Source organism: Stegostoma tigrinum, chromosome 9 (assembly GCF_030684315.1).
Source record: "Stegostoma tigrinum isolate sSteTig4 chromosome 9, sSteTig4.hap1, whole genome shotgun sequence".
NCBI lineage: Eukaryota > Metazoa > Chordata > Chondrichthyes > Orectolobiformes > Stegostomatidae > Stegostoma > Stegostoma tigrinum.
The window spans coordinates 86,929,181-86,946,439 of NC_081362.1; the positions used below are offsets into that span (position 1 = coordinate 86,929,181).

At 42.9% G+C, this 17,259-nt stretch overlaps 1 protein-coding gene across 1 annotated transcript in view; it reads left to right on the forward strand.

The window, feature by feature from the left end:
• Positions 1 to 7,096: 7,096 nt before the first annotated feature.
• LOC125454941 (beta-3 adrenergic receptor) overlaps positions 7,097 to 17,259 on the forward strand; it is a 41,099-nt gene continuing 30,936 nt past the window's right edge. Inside the window, exons 1-2 of the mRNA XM_048536302.2 lie at positions 7,097 to 7,774; positions 11,128 to 11,288. Of these exons, the coding sequence (XP_048392259.1) occupies positions 7,603 to 7,774; positions 11,128 to 11,288 (333 nt within the window). The 5' untranslated portion in view covers positions 7,097 to 7,602. The remainder of the gene's footprint in view (positions 7,775 to 11,127; positions 11,289 to 17,259) is intronic.

The window sequence follows — 17,259 nt, forward strand, 5'->3', positions numbered from 1 at the left end:
ACACAGTCTATTTCAATATCTGAGGAGTTGCAAATGGTACTGAGCATTGCACAATCTTCAACAAACATCTCCACATCTGACCTGATGAGGGAAGGTCGTTGATGAAGCATCTCCAGATGGTGCACAATCTACCCAAACTCAACGTAATTAATATTCTAATTAAAAAGAACTACACATTTCTCCCTTCCCCTCAAAGCTGAATAAAATCAAATTCCAATTGAATTGCTTACATGAAATAAAACCCAAAAAAAAACTCTCAACATTCAAGTCACAGAGCACCTGTGGATGAGGAAAAAAGTTAATATTTCAGGTGATGACCTTTTCATGAGACTACTTGCATCCTACCCTTTACAGCTTTAGTTTGCTTTGGTCTGACTGTTTAATGACCAAAGCAATTTTTGGAATATTATTCTGTAACGATCAGGTAGAAGGGAGGTGGTGAACCTTACCCCACCCTGCGAGATCTCTCTCGCTCAGTGGTAACAAATATTATTTAGCTTTTTTTAGCTTCCACTCTTCAATTAAAATTTAATGAACTAGGTCAAAGTGAAGGAGGCAAATTGCAAGGTTTCCTTGAGTGAAAGAAGGAGGATGCTTACATCCTCCTCGCTGAAGAAAATAATAAAAATGCACAGAGGTGATAAGAAGCATGAAAAGAAGTGGAGGGAGGATGTCTATACTGACAGATAGGTAAAGGAAATTGCAGTTTGAGGTTCTTAGAATCCTTGAGGTGTTAAATTTTAAATCTGAGGCCCATTGTTTAATTGTCGACTCATATTCTGCAAGGTCGAAGGCGTTTATACACCTTAAGTTTTTAGCGTATGGCTGTTGTTCCAGGTAGCGTTTTCACTGGGTGCTGGTTTTTGAGGTTGATGTGAGTCAGAGAGAAAGTGGGAAAGCAGTCTGTTCCAGTTCTAGCTAAAGGGATCAAAGGATGTGAGAGGAAGCCAGGAACAGTTGGATGATCAGCTATGATTATAATGGTCATGTTGCGGCTGTATAGGAATTGGTTAGGCCCCTTTTGGCATACTGCGTTCAGTTTTGGCCTATCTGCTATAGAAAAGATGTTGTGAAGCTTGGAAGGGTTCAAAAAAGATTTACAATTATGTTGCCAGGATTGGAGTGTTTAAGTCAAAGAAAGAAGCTGAATAGTCTGAGATTATTTGCCCTGGAGCATTGGGGGCTGAGGAGGTGACATTACAGAAGTTTATGAAGTCAAGAGAGGCATGGATAGGATAAACAATCAACATCTTTTCCCAGAGTAGAGGAGTCCAAAACTGGAGGGCATAGGTTTGAGATAAGAGGGGAGAGATTTAAAATGGACCGAAACAGCAACGTTTTCACACAGAGGGTAGTGTATTTCTGGAATGAGCCGCCAGAGGAAGTGGTGGAGGCTGGTACAATTACAACATATTACAACATTTAAAAGGCATCTAGATGAGTACATGAATAGGAAGGACTTAGAGGGATGTGGACCAAATGCAGGCAAGTTGGACTAGATTTATTTCGAATACGTGCTCAGCATGGACAAGTTGAACCGAAGGATCTGCTTCCGTGCTGTACAACTCTGTGAATCTATGACTCAATGAATGGTGGAGCAAGTTTGAAGGCATTCTCCTGTCCTAATTTCCATGTTCCTATTTTTCCTTGTCATGGCTGGATATATATTTGAAAGTGATGAATAGGGAGATGGGGCTGGAGGATGGGGATGGAACAAGCTGTGTAGCTCTCTCAGGAATCAGTACAGACAGGATGGGTTAAATGACCACCTTCTGCCCTGTAAAATTATATGCTTCCATGATTCTGTGTTCTGCTGATCAAAAGCAATTGTTGAACTATAGTTCAGTTTGTAATCCAGAGTCTGGTTCCACTGTCTTTTTCAAGCTTGATGTTCAGTATTTGTCTGTTTAAAAACTGTTTTTTTAGCTAAGAAATGATTCAGGTATTAAAATCAGATGATGGAAGTTGAATGCCTATAGCCTATGTTTACCATTATCATAATAATGTTCCTAATATTATCAGATCATCTCTCCATACTTGCAAACTGTATCTATGCTCTTAACTCTCCCAATTCTTTCTTGGTCATTTTTCTGATTCCTAGGCAGTGTGGTGGCTGCACAAGGCTTGTGGTGAAATAATTTCAGAGGTGTTGGGGGGAGGGATCTTGGCAAAGGAGTATCAACTGAGGAGACCCACTCTGCAGGCGTTCCTTGGACAGGGAAACTCCATTTTGTCAACCCCAGACTCTGCCTCTGCTCCCCCCTCATCCTCAGGCTCCCTCGCTCCATTACCCCAAGTCTGGTGATGTCAGCTGGGCTTCCTGTGGTCTGTGTCAAAGTGAGCAAATATCATGGTCTGCATCTGCGCTAACACAGAGGGCATTTTGGCATTATGAATATACATTCTGATTTTCAGACATGTTTGGGGAGATGGTGGTGTAGTGATAATTGCCACTGGACTAGTACAACTTTGGCCAAGCCAATCCTCTGGGGACATGGGCTCAAACTCCCACCATGGCAAACGGTAAAACTTCAATTCAATTAATATTCCTGGAATTAAACCCCAGCCCCAGTGATGATGACTGTAAAACAATAACTGATCTTGATGAAGAAAAAAACTGTCTGGTTCACGAGTGTCTTTCAAGGAAGGAAATCCACCATCATTGCTTGGTCTGGCCTACGCAAAACTCCAGACCAACAGCAATGTCATTGACTCATAACTACTCCCTGAAGTGGCTTAGCAAACCACTCAGTTCAAGGGCAATAAGGGATGTGCAACAAATGCTGGCCTCACCAGCAAAACCAACATCCCCTGAGAGAATAATTTTAAAAATAAAATCATGAGGTGAATGTTGCTGTGGGATTACAATGTGCTAAACGTAGCACTGTGTCACTTCATTGTTCCATTCTTCAGAGTTGATAAATAATGCCTGAAGCAGCTTTCAATGTCCCCCCATCTGATGAGTTTTTATTCTTTTCCATATTATGAAAAGAATTTGGAAGAGCATTGTAAACTTCAGCAACTGTAGTGAGGTTAAATATCTCCTTGTGGTAAGTGAGTGCACAGAGACTTGGAGAAGTTTTTACTGAGGCACCTAATGGTTTACATGAAGATCGCCCAAGTATAATAGAAACTACAATGACCCTGGAATACTATTTTTTTTAATAAATAACATCCAACTATTTGAAAAAAAAACGCAAAATAACATGGGGCCAGGCCAACAAGAAATGAACACAAATGGTGGGCATTAGAATTTGGAAATGATTCAATGAGCATGACACAAGAGATTGCTCAGGGTTTGTTACATACAGTACAGGAGAAGGAAATAACAGGCAATACAAATGAGCTTTTCCTGCCGACAGGACATCTGGCAAGATGGATAAGGTTCTGAATAAAGATAATCACCAGAGTAGAAGAGACTTTCTCATCAGGGGATCAGTGGCTAAATCTAAAGATGAACAACACTCAACACTAGGTTAGTCCAATTTTTAAAAGATTTTATGCCCATCGGGAATTTTCTCAATAAGCTCTTGCTGAGTATTGAAGGTGACGTAGGGTAAATATTACAAGATTGTGTTTCCAGTGAGGAGCTTTGCAATACAGTAGGACAACTTTTCCAATTATTAATTTTGATGTTATCCTGGCACGGTGGCTCAGGAGTTAGCACTGCAGCCTCACAGCACCAGGGACCTGGGTTTGATTCCACCCTCAGGGTCAACTGCCTGTGAGGAGTTTGAACATTCTCCCCATCTCTGTGTATTTCCTCTGGGTGCTCCAGTTTCCTCCCACAGTCCAAAGATGTACAGGTTGGGTGGGTTGGCCATGGGAAATTGCCCTTATTGTCCAGGGATACAGGGATAGAATAGGGAGGTGGATCTGGTTGGGATGTTCTTTGGGCTGAATGAACCGAATGGCTGGCTTTCACGCTGTAGGGATTCTATGTATTACATAAGCCATCAGTTTCAAACAAGAGCTCCTCTCAACTAGGTCTCCATGCCTTGTGTGGCCTTTGCCATGATAAGGGGCTCTTTAGATGACTACCTATCACTTCCATTCCCTCAATGTTTTGTTACTTCAGTAAGGTCTAAAAATAAGAGAAACTGTATCTCCAGTGTGATATGCAACACCACTTTGAATGTTTACAAGCTGAAAAACTAGATCTGGCAAGCAGTTTTCTATAATGAAAATAATGCCCTTTTATGGTATTAGCTCTGACTCAGTTAACAACATAGCACATAGAACACAGAATATTACCAGTACAGGCCCTTCGGCCCTCGATGTTGCGCCAACCTGTGAAACCAATCTAAGTCAAAAAGTTGTGCGTTCAAGGTAAGACCATAAGACCGTAAGACATAAGAGTGGAAGTAAGGCCATTCGGCCCATCAATCCACTCCGTCATTTAATCATGGCTGATGGGCATTTCAACTCCACTTACCCGCACTCTCTCCATAGCCCTTAATTCCTTGCGAGGTCAAGAAATTATCAATCTCTGCCTTAACTTCCCGGCCTCCACTGCGCTCCATGGTAATGAATTCCGCAGGCCCACCACTCTCTGGCTGAAGAAATATCTCCTCATCTCCGTTTTAAATTTACTCCCTCTAATTCTAAGGCTGTGCCCACAGGTCCTAGTCTCCCCGCCTAACGGAAACAACCTCCCAGCATCCACCCTTTCTAAGCCATGCATTATCTTGTATGTTTCTATCTGATCTCCCCTCAACCTTATAAACTCTAATGAATACAATCCCAGGATCCTCAGTCTTTCATCGTATGTTAGGCCTACCATTCTAGGGATCATCCGTGTGAATCTGAGCTGGACACGCTCCAGCACCAGTATGTCCTTCCTGATAATTCAAGAACTTAACCACAAAATTCAAGACTGTCATTCCAGTGTAATACTGCAGCAATGCCACACTGTTGGAAGTGCTGTCTTTTGAATGAGACATTAACCTTGAAACCTCAGTGACCTGGCCAGGTAGACATAACACGTTCTATTTGAAAAAAGAGCAGAGAATCCTTCTTGGAGATAGCAAGAACTGCAGATGCTGGAGTCAGACACAACACAATGTGGAGCTGGAGGAACACAGTGTCAGAGGAGCAGGAGGGTTGACTTTATGGTCAGGACCCTTCTTTAGAAATGGTAAGGCACGGAGATTCCCAGAGGGTTGCAGTGGGAAAGAGATCCACTGAGGTATTTCCAGAGGAAGGAGGATAACTCCTTCAAGGTGGGCATCCTTAGAAAAGGATTGGAAGAAATTTCTGAAGAACGGTCCTGACCCAAAATGTCAACTTTCCTGCTCCTCTGATGCTGCTTGGCCTGCTGTGTTCCTCCAGCTCCACACTGTGTTGTCTCTGACTTCAGCATCTGCAGCTCTTCGCTGTCTCTGAGTGATTTATAGCCCAACTGTGAAGCCTCTTCCAAGAATGCCCACCTTAGAGAAGTTGTCATCCTCCCTCCAGAAAGACCTCAGTGGCTCTCTCCCACTGCAACCCTCAGGGAATTCTTCTTGATGTCCTGGCCAATATTTATCCCTCAACCAGCATTATTAAAAAAAAAATTGTCTGGTCATTCTCATATTGCATAGTTGTAAACAAATTGGTCACTGCATTTCCCATATTACAACAGAGACCAAACATCAAAAAGTATTTATAGCTCCCAGCTGAATGGAGGGGGTGAGGGGGGAATGAATTCCCCTCTTTTCACCTTTGGTTAGTTGGCCACATCAAAGACTTTCAATTTTTTTTATATTGCACAGACATATCTCACACCATTAAAATGTAATTTGCTCGTTCAAAATGAAAGAGCCAATTACAAGATTTTCTGAGTGAAAGAGAGATGTATTATTTACTAACAGTGAGAAACAAAATAAAACATGAAATCAAACACCATTGATCTGGAGCATTTTTTAATATGTTAAAGGCACTGAGTGCATTGTGAGCGTTGAATGCTGTGCTCTGACCCCCTGCATCTGCTCTTCCTGCAGAGAAAATATTTGTCTCCCAGGTATAGTCATAGAAATGTACAGCATGGAAACAGGCCCTTTGGTCCAACCAGTCCATGCTGAACATAATTCCAAACCAAACTAGTCCCACCTGCCTGCTCCTGGCCCATATCCCTCCAAACCTTTTCCTATTCATACACTTGTACAAATATCTTTTAAACATAAACCAAAAGAACTGCACATGCTGTAAATCAGGAACAAAAACAAACTTGCTGGAAAAGCTCAGCAGGTCTGGCAGCATCTGTGGAGGAGAAAACAGAGTTAACGTTTTGGGTCCGGTGACCCTTCCTAGGACCTGAAACGTTAATTCTGTTTTCTCCTTCACAGATGCTGCCAGACCTGCTGAGATTTTCCAGCAACTTTGTTTTTGTATCTTTTAAACATTGTCAGTGTGCCCACATCCACAGCTTCCTCAGAGAGTTCATTCCACATGTGAACCACCCTCTGTGTAAAAAATTTACCCCTCGTCTTTTTAAAGTCTCTCTGTCCTCTCACCTTAAAAATATGTCCCCTAATCTTGAAATTCCCCCATCCTCGGGAAAAACACATACCATTAGCCCTATCTGTACCCCTTAAGATTTTATAAATCTCTATAAGGTCACCTCTCAACCTACTAAACTCCAGTGAAAAAAGTCCCAGAGACACTCTGGGACAACCTGTCCATGCCCACCAGATATCCTAAATTAGTTAGTCCCATTTGCCCCCGTTTGGCCCATATCCCTCTAAACTCTTCCCATTCATATCTCCACCCGTCCAGTTATTTTCTAAGCAACTCATTTTCAGAGAGATGTTATTACAAACTGCTGGAACAAGTCGGACCTGGACCAAGGTCTCCTGGCTCAGAGGTAAGGACATTACAACAGTAAGAGCACCTTGTCTCTAACATCAATCAGCTCTGATTGAAAACAAAGGCAGTACCTAAGATGTTGCTGTATTGATGGTAAACGGTGGTCGGTGCTGGTCCCCCCAAGCCATCCCCGCCTCCATTGGCAGGGCACAGTGAATTCGCTATTGGCGTATGCCTATCGCCCAACACCTCCTTGATGCCAATGTTGGGTGTGGGAGGAGGGTAATCGGTGCCAAGCGAGCGGGGCGGAGTCAGGTGCAGAGCCGTAGAGTGAGCGGGAGGGGAGACAGAAGATTTTGAGAGAGAGAGGCAAGAAAATGCACAGTGACTTTATATCCAAACGGGACCCCACCAAGAATGGAGGGAGCGGATAGACCAAGTCACTCAACTGGCCCAAGCAGTTGGCCTTGAGATTCACTGAAGGATTTTTGCAGAGATTTTTCTTTAAATGAAGAATTGTGAAGGGAGAGAGGAAAAAGAAATGGGAAGAGGTCATCGCGGATAGCGGATTTTCTTTTGGATTTCTCCCACCTGCTGAGATCCTGAGCCGCTGGAGGAGGGGGCCTGGGGGTAGAGGGACTGACATTAGCCCGGGCTGGTTTGGAGCCCCCTCCCTGAGGAAGGGGAGGAGGGGGGGCGGTATCCTCAGGGTGATCAGCGGCGCTGGGGCAGCCGGCTCGCCGGGGCCATGGGAGCGCAGCGGGGCTTCCTCGCAGCCGCTGCCCGCCTCCCCACGGGCGACACTGCCGCCTGAGCATGGAGTCCCCGCCGCTTCTCCCCGGCAACCTGTCGCTCGGAGCTGCCGGCACTGCCCAGAGCCGCTGGCCGGCCCCCAGCGCGTCCCCTCCCGGCTCCGGATCGCCGTCCGTCCCGGTCAAGATCCTCCTGGAAACCATCATGGTCCTGATGTGCCTGGCGGCGATTGCAGGTTTGGATCGGGATCACTTCTCCCTTCTGTGTATGTGTCTGTGTCTGTCTATGTCTGTCTGTATGTGTGTGTGTGTCTGTGTATGTCTATTTGTGTGTGTCTATGTCTGTGTGTGTGTGTGTGTGTGTGTGTCTATTTGTGTGTGTCTATGTCTGTGTGTGTGTGTGTCTGTTTGTGTGTGTCTATGTCTGTGTGTGTGTGTGTCTATGTGTGTGCGTCCATTTGTTTTTATCTTTCTCTGTGTCTCTTTGTGTGTGTCTCAGTCTCTTTCTGTGTCTCAGTCTCTGTATCTCTGACTGTGTGTGTCTCGGTCTCTTTGTGTGTGTTTCTGTCCCTCTCTCTCTGTCTCTGACTGTGTGTGTCTCTGTCTCTGTGTGTGTCTCTCCCTCTGTCTCTCTGTCTCTGTCTCTGCATGTGTCTCCCTCTCTGTGCGTGTGTCTCTGTCTCTGTGTGTGTCTGTCCCTCTCTCTCTGTCTCTGACTGTGCGTGTGTCTCTTTCTCTGTGTGTGTCTCTCCCTCTGTCTCTCTGTCTCTGTCTCTGTGTGTGTCTCCCTCTCTGACTGTGCGTGTGTCTCTTTCTCTGTGTGTGTCTCTCCCTCTGTCTCTCTGTCTCTGTCTCTGTGTGTGTCTCCCTCTCTCTCTGTCTCTGTGTGTGTCTCCCTCTCTGACTGTGTGTGTGACTCTGTCTCTGGCGATATGTCTCTGTGTCTTTGTGTGTGTGCGCTTCTCTTTTTGTATGTCTCTCTCTCTCTATCTCTGACTGTGTCTCTCTCTCCGTCTATGCGTCTCCCTGCCTGTATCTTTCTGTGCGTGTGTCTATCGATAGGACAGGTAGCCTCCTCCTCCCCGCTTAAGGTCCTCACTGTATTATCAACTGAAACGCTCAAAACTATTAAACACTCGAAAAGTGAGATCTGAAACGCTCAAAACTATTAAACACTCGAAAAGTGAGATGTATAAATATTTAAACAGAAACATTTACCCTAATCATTCTATATGTTAATGTGTATGTGGAATTATATGTAAACCGTGTTGATCAAAATCTACGAAGTCATGGGATTTAATCAGCAAAACAGAACGGGGATAATATTTGCAGAGTTTAATATGAGGTAGAAAGGATTGGGTTCAATGACTGAGCACATTCTGCAAACCTTGCCTTTTCACTGGGTTGCGATCCGCACGGTGTAGCGGCGATTCTCGGCTCTGGCACTTTATCCCCGACTCAGGCTCTTGGTTCGGACAGTCTTGCAGCTCCGCTCAGTCCCAGCAAACTGGGAAGGCCAGTGTTCTCAATGCGACACCCACTACTACACTACTAACCGCCCCATCCCACCAGCTATCAACCACCACTCCCCACCCTCCAACACCACCACTCCCCACTACCACCCAGCCCCTCACCCCCACCCACCATCACCCAGAACCCCCTCCCCCATTACACAGGTCTAGACCACTGAGAGCGCACTGCCCATGAGACAGGTCTAAACTACCAGAACCCACTGCTCCATTATAGAGATCTAGACTACCCATACCACCTCTCCCTCGTTGTACAGGTCTAGACCACCCAGACCCCACTGCCCCATTATACACGTGTAGATCGCCCAGGTAGCACTGTCCATTATATAGATCCAGACCACCCAGACTCCTCTCCCCCATTATATAGGACTATAACACCCAGACACCACAGCTCCATTTTACAATTCTAAACCACCCAGACCCTTCTTCCCATTGTACAGGGCTAGATCACCCAGACCCCTCTCCTCCACTATACAGGCTGGACCACCAGACACCGCTGCCCCATTATACAGGTTTAGAACACCTGGACACGACTGCCCCATTATACATGTCTAGACCACGCAGACACACAAATATTTAAACAGAAACAATCTCCCCATTATATGGATCGAGAATGTGGCAGCGCAGGTAGATAAGGTGGTACAGGAGGCCTATGGCATGCTTGTCTTCATTGGAAGGGGCATTGAGTAGAAGGATAGAACAAGTTATGCTGCAGCTTTATAGAGCTTTAGTTGGGCCACATTTGGAATATTGTATGCGGTTCTGGTTGCTACACTACCAGAAGGATGTGGATGCTTTGGAGAGGGGACAGGAAAGGTTTTTCGGGACGTTGCCCGGTAGGGGGATTTCAGCTATGAAGAAACTGTAGGGATTCTATGAATTCTATGAAAAAAAACGGTTGGATAGATTGGGTTTGTTTTCACTGGAAAACAGGTGGCTGAGGGCTTATAAACAGGATTGTGAATGGTAAGGATGTATTGAAAGTATGAGGCTTTTTCCCAGTGTAGACGGGTCAATTGTGAGGGGACACAGGCTCAAGGTGTAAGGGGGTATGTTTAATAGAGATGCGTACATGAGACGTGTTTTTCACATAAAGGGTGGTGAGTGTCTGGAATGCACTGCCAGACAAGGGGATAGAAGCAGACATAATAGCAGTATTCAGGAAGCATCTGGATGAATGCATGAATAGGTAGGGAATAGAGGGATAGACCCTGTAAGTGAAGACAATTTTAAATGGAAAAGCAAAATGTGTCAACACAGGCTTGGAGGGACAAAGGGCCTGCTCTTGTGCTGTATAGTTCTTTGCTCTTTGTTAGCTCCTTATGCTCCGTTGCATTGATCTGCACTTCCAGACCGTCTCTCCGATTTGACAGGTCTAGTTCCTGCAATCCCTCTCCTCATTGTGTAGGTCAGACCATGTGCCCCATTGACAGGTTTATAACCTTCCCTCTCTATTGTCTGTATTCCAGTTGAGATTTCTCCTATGAGGAAAATCAAAATCCTATCAAACTCCCAGACCCACACAGTTGAAAAACACAAATTCTCACACGTCAAACTCCCAGACCCACATGGGCCAAAACCCCAGACCCACATAGGCCAAAACCCCAGACCCACATAGGCCAAAACCCCAGGCCCGCACAGGTCAAAAACCCCAGGCCCGCACAGGTCAAAAACCCCAGGCCCGCACAGGTCAAAAACCCCAGACCTGCACAGGTCAAAAACCCCAGACCTGCACAGGTCAAAAACCCCAAACCGGCACAGGTCAAAAACCCCAGACCTGCACAGGTCAAAAACCCCAAACCGGCACAGGTCAAAAACCCCAGACCCGCACAGGTCAAAAACCCCAAACCTGCACAGGTCAAGACCTCAGACCTCATTAGTCCATTCCCACATTTCTAGTTTTCATAACAACCTTGTTTCGACCTTGTCAGTTCAGTTTAGGTTTGAGTACAATGCTTCGCTCCCAGGGTGATTCCTTATCCATCCCTCTTGCTACCTGAACAATGTGAAATTATTTTATTCTTGGATTTTTGCATTTTTCAAAACTGTTATCATTTCAGGTAACATTCTGGTGATCGCCATTATTGTTGTGACTAAACACTTCCACTCAGTGACCTCGGTATTTCTGGTCAACCTGGCTGTCAGCGACTGTTTGGTGGGACTGGGAGTCATGCCCTTCGTCGTCCTGTCGGTGTTTTACCAGGACTGGAACAAGTACAATGTGAGTGTTATATTCAAATGCCAGCTGTTTGATCCCAGCATTTTGCTTCCAATAATTATTTTGAAAAGTGGATTTGTGTGGAGTTGGCACAATCTAGAATTGAAATAATTGGTATGCTTGAAAAATTTAACTTTTACACCATACAAAGAAAAAGAGGTGTCACCTATTGATGTTTGAAAGAGGATGATGAATGAGATTTTTAAAAATTCATTCATGGGGTGTGGGCATCATTGGCTGGGCCAGCAATTATTTCCAATTCCCATTTGTCCCTGAGAAGATATTGGTGAGGTGCCTTCTTTAAATTGCTGCAGGCCATGTGCACAATGACCCACAATGCCCTTAGGGAGGGAATTACAGGATTTTGACCCAGTGACAGTGAAGGGGCAGTGAATTATTTTAGGACGTAAGTCAGGATGGTGAGTGGTTTGGACGGTGACATGCAGGTGGTGCTGTGCCCATCGTGTCTGCTGCCCTTGTCCTTCCAGATAGCAGTGGTTGTGGTTTTGGAAGGTGCTGACTTAGAATTCTTGGTGAATTTCTGCATGGATCTTGTAGGTGGTACACACTGCTGCTACTGAGCATCGGTGGTGGGGGGAGTGTGTGTTTGTGGATGTAGTGCCTATTAAACAGGTGTGTGTGTGTGTGTCTCGAATTGTGTCAAGCTTCTTGAGTACTATTGGAGCTGCACCCATCTGGGAAAATGAGGAGTATTCCATCATACTCCTAAATTTTTCTTTGTAGATGCTGGGTAAGTTTTGGGGAGTCAGGAGGTGAGTTACTCGCTGCAGGATTCCTTGTCCCTGACCTGTTTTTGTAATCACAATATTTATAAATTTAGTCCACTTCAGTTTTGGATCATTAGCAGCTCTCAGGATGCTGCTATTGAGGGATAAATGATGCTGGTGTCATTGAATATCAAGGGGCCAAGGTTGGATAAGGCCACAAAGCCATAAGGGACAAAATTAACCCAGGAATTATCTTTACATAATTTTGACCATAACCCTAGGATAATTGTTGTACCAACTGCTATGAAATATCAGACATTATTTGCTCCAATGTGAACTTTTACACCAGGTAACCTTTCTACAAACACTAACCGTAACAACTGGGTAATCTTTCCAAATCAGCAACATGCATATTTATCTTGCAACTTTAACATTTGAAAGAGTACAAAAACTTCATTGGGGTTTTATCGGACACAGTTTGATACCAAAGAGGTACTAGGGCAGATAGTCAGAAATATGAACAAATGGGTTGATTTTAAGGACATTCTGAAAGAGGATGAAGTAGAGGAGGAGTTAACAGAGGGAATTCCAGTGCTTAAGGCACACATGAGGAGACATAACTCTCACTGGTGGGGTGATAACAACTTTTGGATATGTATGATGCTGGCATTGGAGGAGTGCAAATATTTCAGAGGCTTGTGGTTTTTTATAGAGATAGGAGAGGGTTAAGTTGTTGCACCAAGCCTCATTGCTGAATTCTCAACACAAGGCATGTATGGAACTCTTGGATGTGAGCATCTCAAAACAAGATGCTAAAAAGAAGAGTATTAGCATAGACTTTAACTAAGAAAAAGATCTCTTTAACAATAAATTACAGTCTTGGGCTTTATGTATCTGGTGTTACAATACTCTGTGTTCTAACTGCTAAAGTACTGACTGAATGACACAGCAACACCTCAATGCACCTGACTTTTGGAATCCTTTTGAAAACAACTCTTAACTGTGAATTATTTCAGTTATCTTGAGAATGTTTCAGAACAGATGGTAAAATTCCAGATTTGTGCTCATTAGAAATCTGTACTCAGTTTACTGGTTCATCAGAGAGTTTGTTAACAGTTAGAATATTATAACAGCAAAAATAGGGACAAATAAAGCTGGGAAAAACTCAACAGGTTTGGCAACATCTATGGAGAGAGAATCAGAGGGCAACATTTCAAGTCGATGAGCTTTCATCATCAAATACTTCCCTAATATATCTCAAAACTGCAATTTAATTTTCAAGAAGTCTCTTCCTTAATAAAAATCAATGCTAATAATATCAGCTTTTTGTTTTTGGGGACATTTCATTAACTCCCCAAAATATAATTCCAGAGTTAGGCATTGTAATTCTCTGAGTTTGATCAAGGCAACTGCTTCATGATTTCTCAGAAAGCCAGACAGAATTGCAGAATTTAAGCAGCAAAATACTGATGAGCCAACCAGGAATATATGTAACAAAAACATGAGATGACTAATTTAGTCACCATAAACTAATATTCTAATTTATCAATGGACAGAAAACAACCTCCAGAATGCCTCTCAAAATTCTGGAGACCCAGGCAATAAACATGAAAATGAACTTGCTTGGCTCACCATCAACCAGTCGTGATTCTTTGAATTATTATCCTTGAGGAGACTTACTCTCTGTGAAAGAGCTGAGATTTGAAGTATTATATCATTGGAGTTTTAATGTCAGTTTTCACACCTTTGCTTTTGAGGTTATGAGAATGTACTTCTAAGAAATCACTGTCTGATCTATGATTTGAAAAGCATTTATTTTAAACTCTCCAATGTATTCATGTACAAAGAATGTTACCAGAATCAAATTCGCATTGTAGATCCAGCTGTTTTGTAGTGGAGATTGCAGCCCTGAAATTGGATGCTGACTGACAGCACTCACGTTATCTTTTTTGTTCATTCATGGGCATGATCAGTTGAACAGGTGGAACAGGTTCAAAGGGCTGAATGGCCTACTCCTGCACTTATTTTCTATGTTTCTGGTTGGACGTGATCTGAAGTATTGTGTACCATTCAGAGCAGAATATGTTGGCCTTGGAAAAAGTGCATTTCAGATTCATAAGAACATCACCAGGGCTCCAAAGAGTATAAGAAGAGATATCTAAACTAGACCTGCATTATCTGGAATGTACAAGCAGAGAGGATGATTCAACTGAGGAATTTTGGATTTTCAAAACTGATTATTGGCTTGGTTAGTGTGAATCTTTTTTCTACAAACAGTAGAACAGGCTGAAGGACCAGAATGGATTCCATCTTTCTCGATGTATGGAATTGCTGAATAGTCAATCAGTGACATAGCTGTCCATGTGATGTGTCCATTATTTACACATTATTTATGGATGAAGAAAATAATGCAGCTTGTCAAAGTTCATGCAGAAGGCCCTACAGTCCTCCCATTCAAGGTGAGAGGGGAAAAGTTTAAGGGAGATATGCATGGAAAGTTCTTTATGCAGAGCGTGGTGGGTGCCTGGAACGCGTCACCAGCGGAGGTGGTAGAGTCAGGCACGATAGCGTCATTTAAGATGTATCTGGACAGACACATGAATGGGCAGGGAATAGAGGGATACAGATCCTTGGAAAATAGGCAACAGGTTTAGATAGAGGATCTGGATCAGTGCAGGCTTATAGGGCCGAAGAGCTTATTCCTGTGCTGTAATTTTCTTCGTTCTTTGTATAATGGGAACAGGAGGCAGTCTTTCAGCACATCAAGCCAGTTCTCTCACTGAATGAGATCATGTCTGATGTTTCCTGTAACTCCATCCAGCTACTTTAGTTCTACAACCCAAAATCCTGTTGGCTAACAAAATATAATTGTAAATGATTGGATCTAAAATGATTAACTGAACTCACATCTATTCTTCTTGTGAAACAATACACCACACTTCAACCATCCTTTGCATGAAGAAGCTTTTTGTAACCTCTCTATACGAATTGCCTGACGTTGACTTTTAGATCATGTACCCTTGTCTGAGACGCTCCACCAGTTGAAAAAGATTCCCACCATCCACACTATTAACCTCCTTCAGAAATCTGAAACTCCTCAGTGAAGCCACCATTTCACCTTGTACATTCCAAATAAAGGAAATCTATTTTAGATATTTTTTCTCATGATCTTTGGAGCCTGGTAATGTTCTGGTGAATCTGCAACGCAGGTTTTCCAAAAGCCAATACATCCTGCCCCAGCAGTATACAGTACTTCAGATGACATCTAACCAGTGTTTTGGGTACCCATAGCATAAGGCTGGTCAATCTTATTGATTATATTTTGCACTTGACTATTACATTTCCTTGATCTGTGTTCATGGAGTCCTGCTTAGACATTCACCATTCATAAATTCTTTATCATTCAGTTAATAGTGATCCCGTCCTTTTTTTGTGCAATGTGGATGATCTGATCTTTTCCTATGTTGAAATTCACCTGATACAGTTTTACCCACTCACTTCATCAATTACTGACATTCTGTAATTTTCTGTTCCCGTCTACACTACTTACTAAATCGTCAATCTTTGTGTCATTGGAAAATTTGGATACGTGACTGTCCATTATGCTATCTAAATTATTAATAAATATAATGAATAGTTGAGGACCCAGCACAGATACCTGTGGGACATCGCTAATCACTTCCCTTCTTTTCAAATGCATATCCATTATTCAACTCTTTCTGCTTCCTAACCAGCCTCTTAACGAGGTCAATGATTAACCTTCAGTTTCATAAGTTTCAATTTTAGCTAACAATTCCAAATGCAAAAACTTACGACAGAGGGATCCAGTTACCAGTCCACTTGACAGTGACAGAGGGAATCTAGTTACCATGGTCCACTTGGGAACCAACAGCATAGGTGGAATAAATAATTTGTGGAGTGATTCAAAGGAACTTTTTTGTTAAAAACTATTTCTTCATGGGGTATTGGTGTTACTAGCTTGGCAAACATTTATTGGCTATTCCTACATTAATTGTAAAGGAAGAGAGTAGCTAAAGTAAACATTAATCCTTTAGAGGGAGTGACGGGACAAATTATGGCAAAATGAGAAAATGGCATAAGCAATGAAATATTTTATCTGACTTTACTGTAGAAGACTCAAGATACATTTCTGAAATGTGAAATTGGTTAGGAAAACACTGGAATCTACTGTTAAGAAAATCTTACTAATAAAGTTTAGAAAATTGTAATATGATCAGACAAAGTCGGTATGAATTTATGCAAGTTATATTATGTTTGACCAGCTTATTACTTTTTTAGTGTCTAAATTGTTGGGCCAATCAAGGGAGCTGGTAGAGGATAGGCCGGTTAGGCTGGGACTTTTTTAACAGGAACATTGGAGGTTGAGGAGTGACCTAATGGGGTTTATAAAATCAGGAGGGACATAGAGAAAGTGAATAGTCAAGATCTGTTCCCTGGGGGAGGGGGATAGTTCAAATCCAGGGGGCATTTTTTAAAGTGAAAAGAGAAAGTTTAATAAAAGACATGAGGGGCATCATTTTTACAGAAGGAGTGGTTTGTATGTGGAATGAACTGCCAGAGGAAGTGTTAGATGCAGGTACAATTACAGCATTTAAAGGCATTTTGGATGAGTTTATGAACAGGAAAGTTTGAAAGGGATACGGGCCAAGTGCAGGCAAGTGGGACTAGTTTAGTTTGGAAATGTGCTTGGCATGGATTAGTTGGACTGAAAGGTCTGTTTCTATGCAGTCTGACTCCGTGATTATCAAATGTCTTCATTGCAGCACCTAAATATTTCTTAAACAGTTCCAATTTTCTCCTCCTAATCCAACTCCTCAATTGGCTCCCTGGGTAAATGTTATTTCACTTGAAAAATAAGAACTTTCTGATGAGTCCTAAAATCTCCTTTTTACATCATGACTGGTATCTCTTGCACTTGAAACTTTCTGCAACAGTCAAGAAGGAAGCTTAAGAGCAACTAGGGATGGGCAATAAATGTTGGCACATCCCATGAGTGAGTAAAACCAAACTGAAATTGATTTTTTGAATCCGATGATAGAATTAAGGGATATGGAAACAAAATGAGTGAATGAATTAAGATACATGATCAGTCATTAAAGGAAAGGGGTAAACACATTGGAGAGAGTGCAGAAGCGATTCATTCATTATTCTGGGAATGAGATGCTTCAGTTATAGATTGATGAAGTTAGGACTGTTCTCCTTGGAGAGAAGAAGACTGAGAGGAG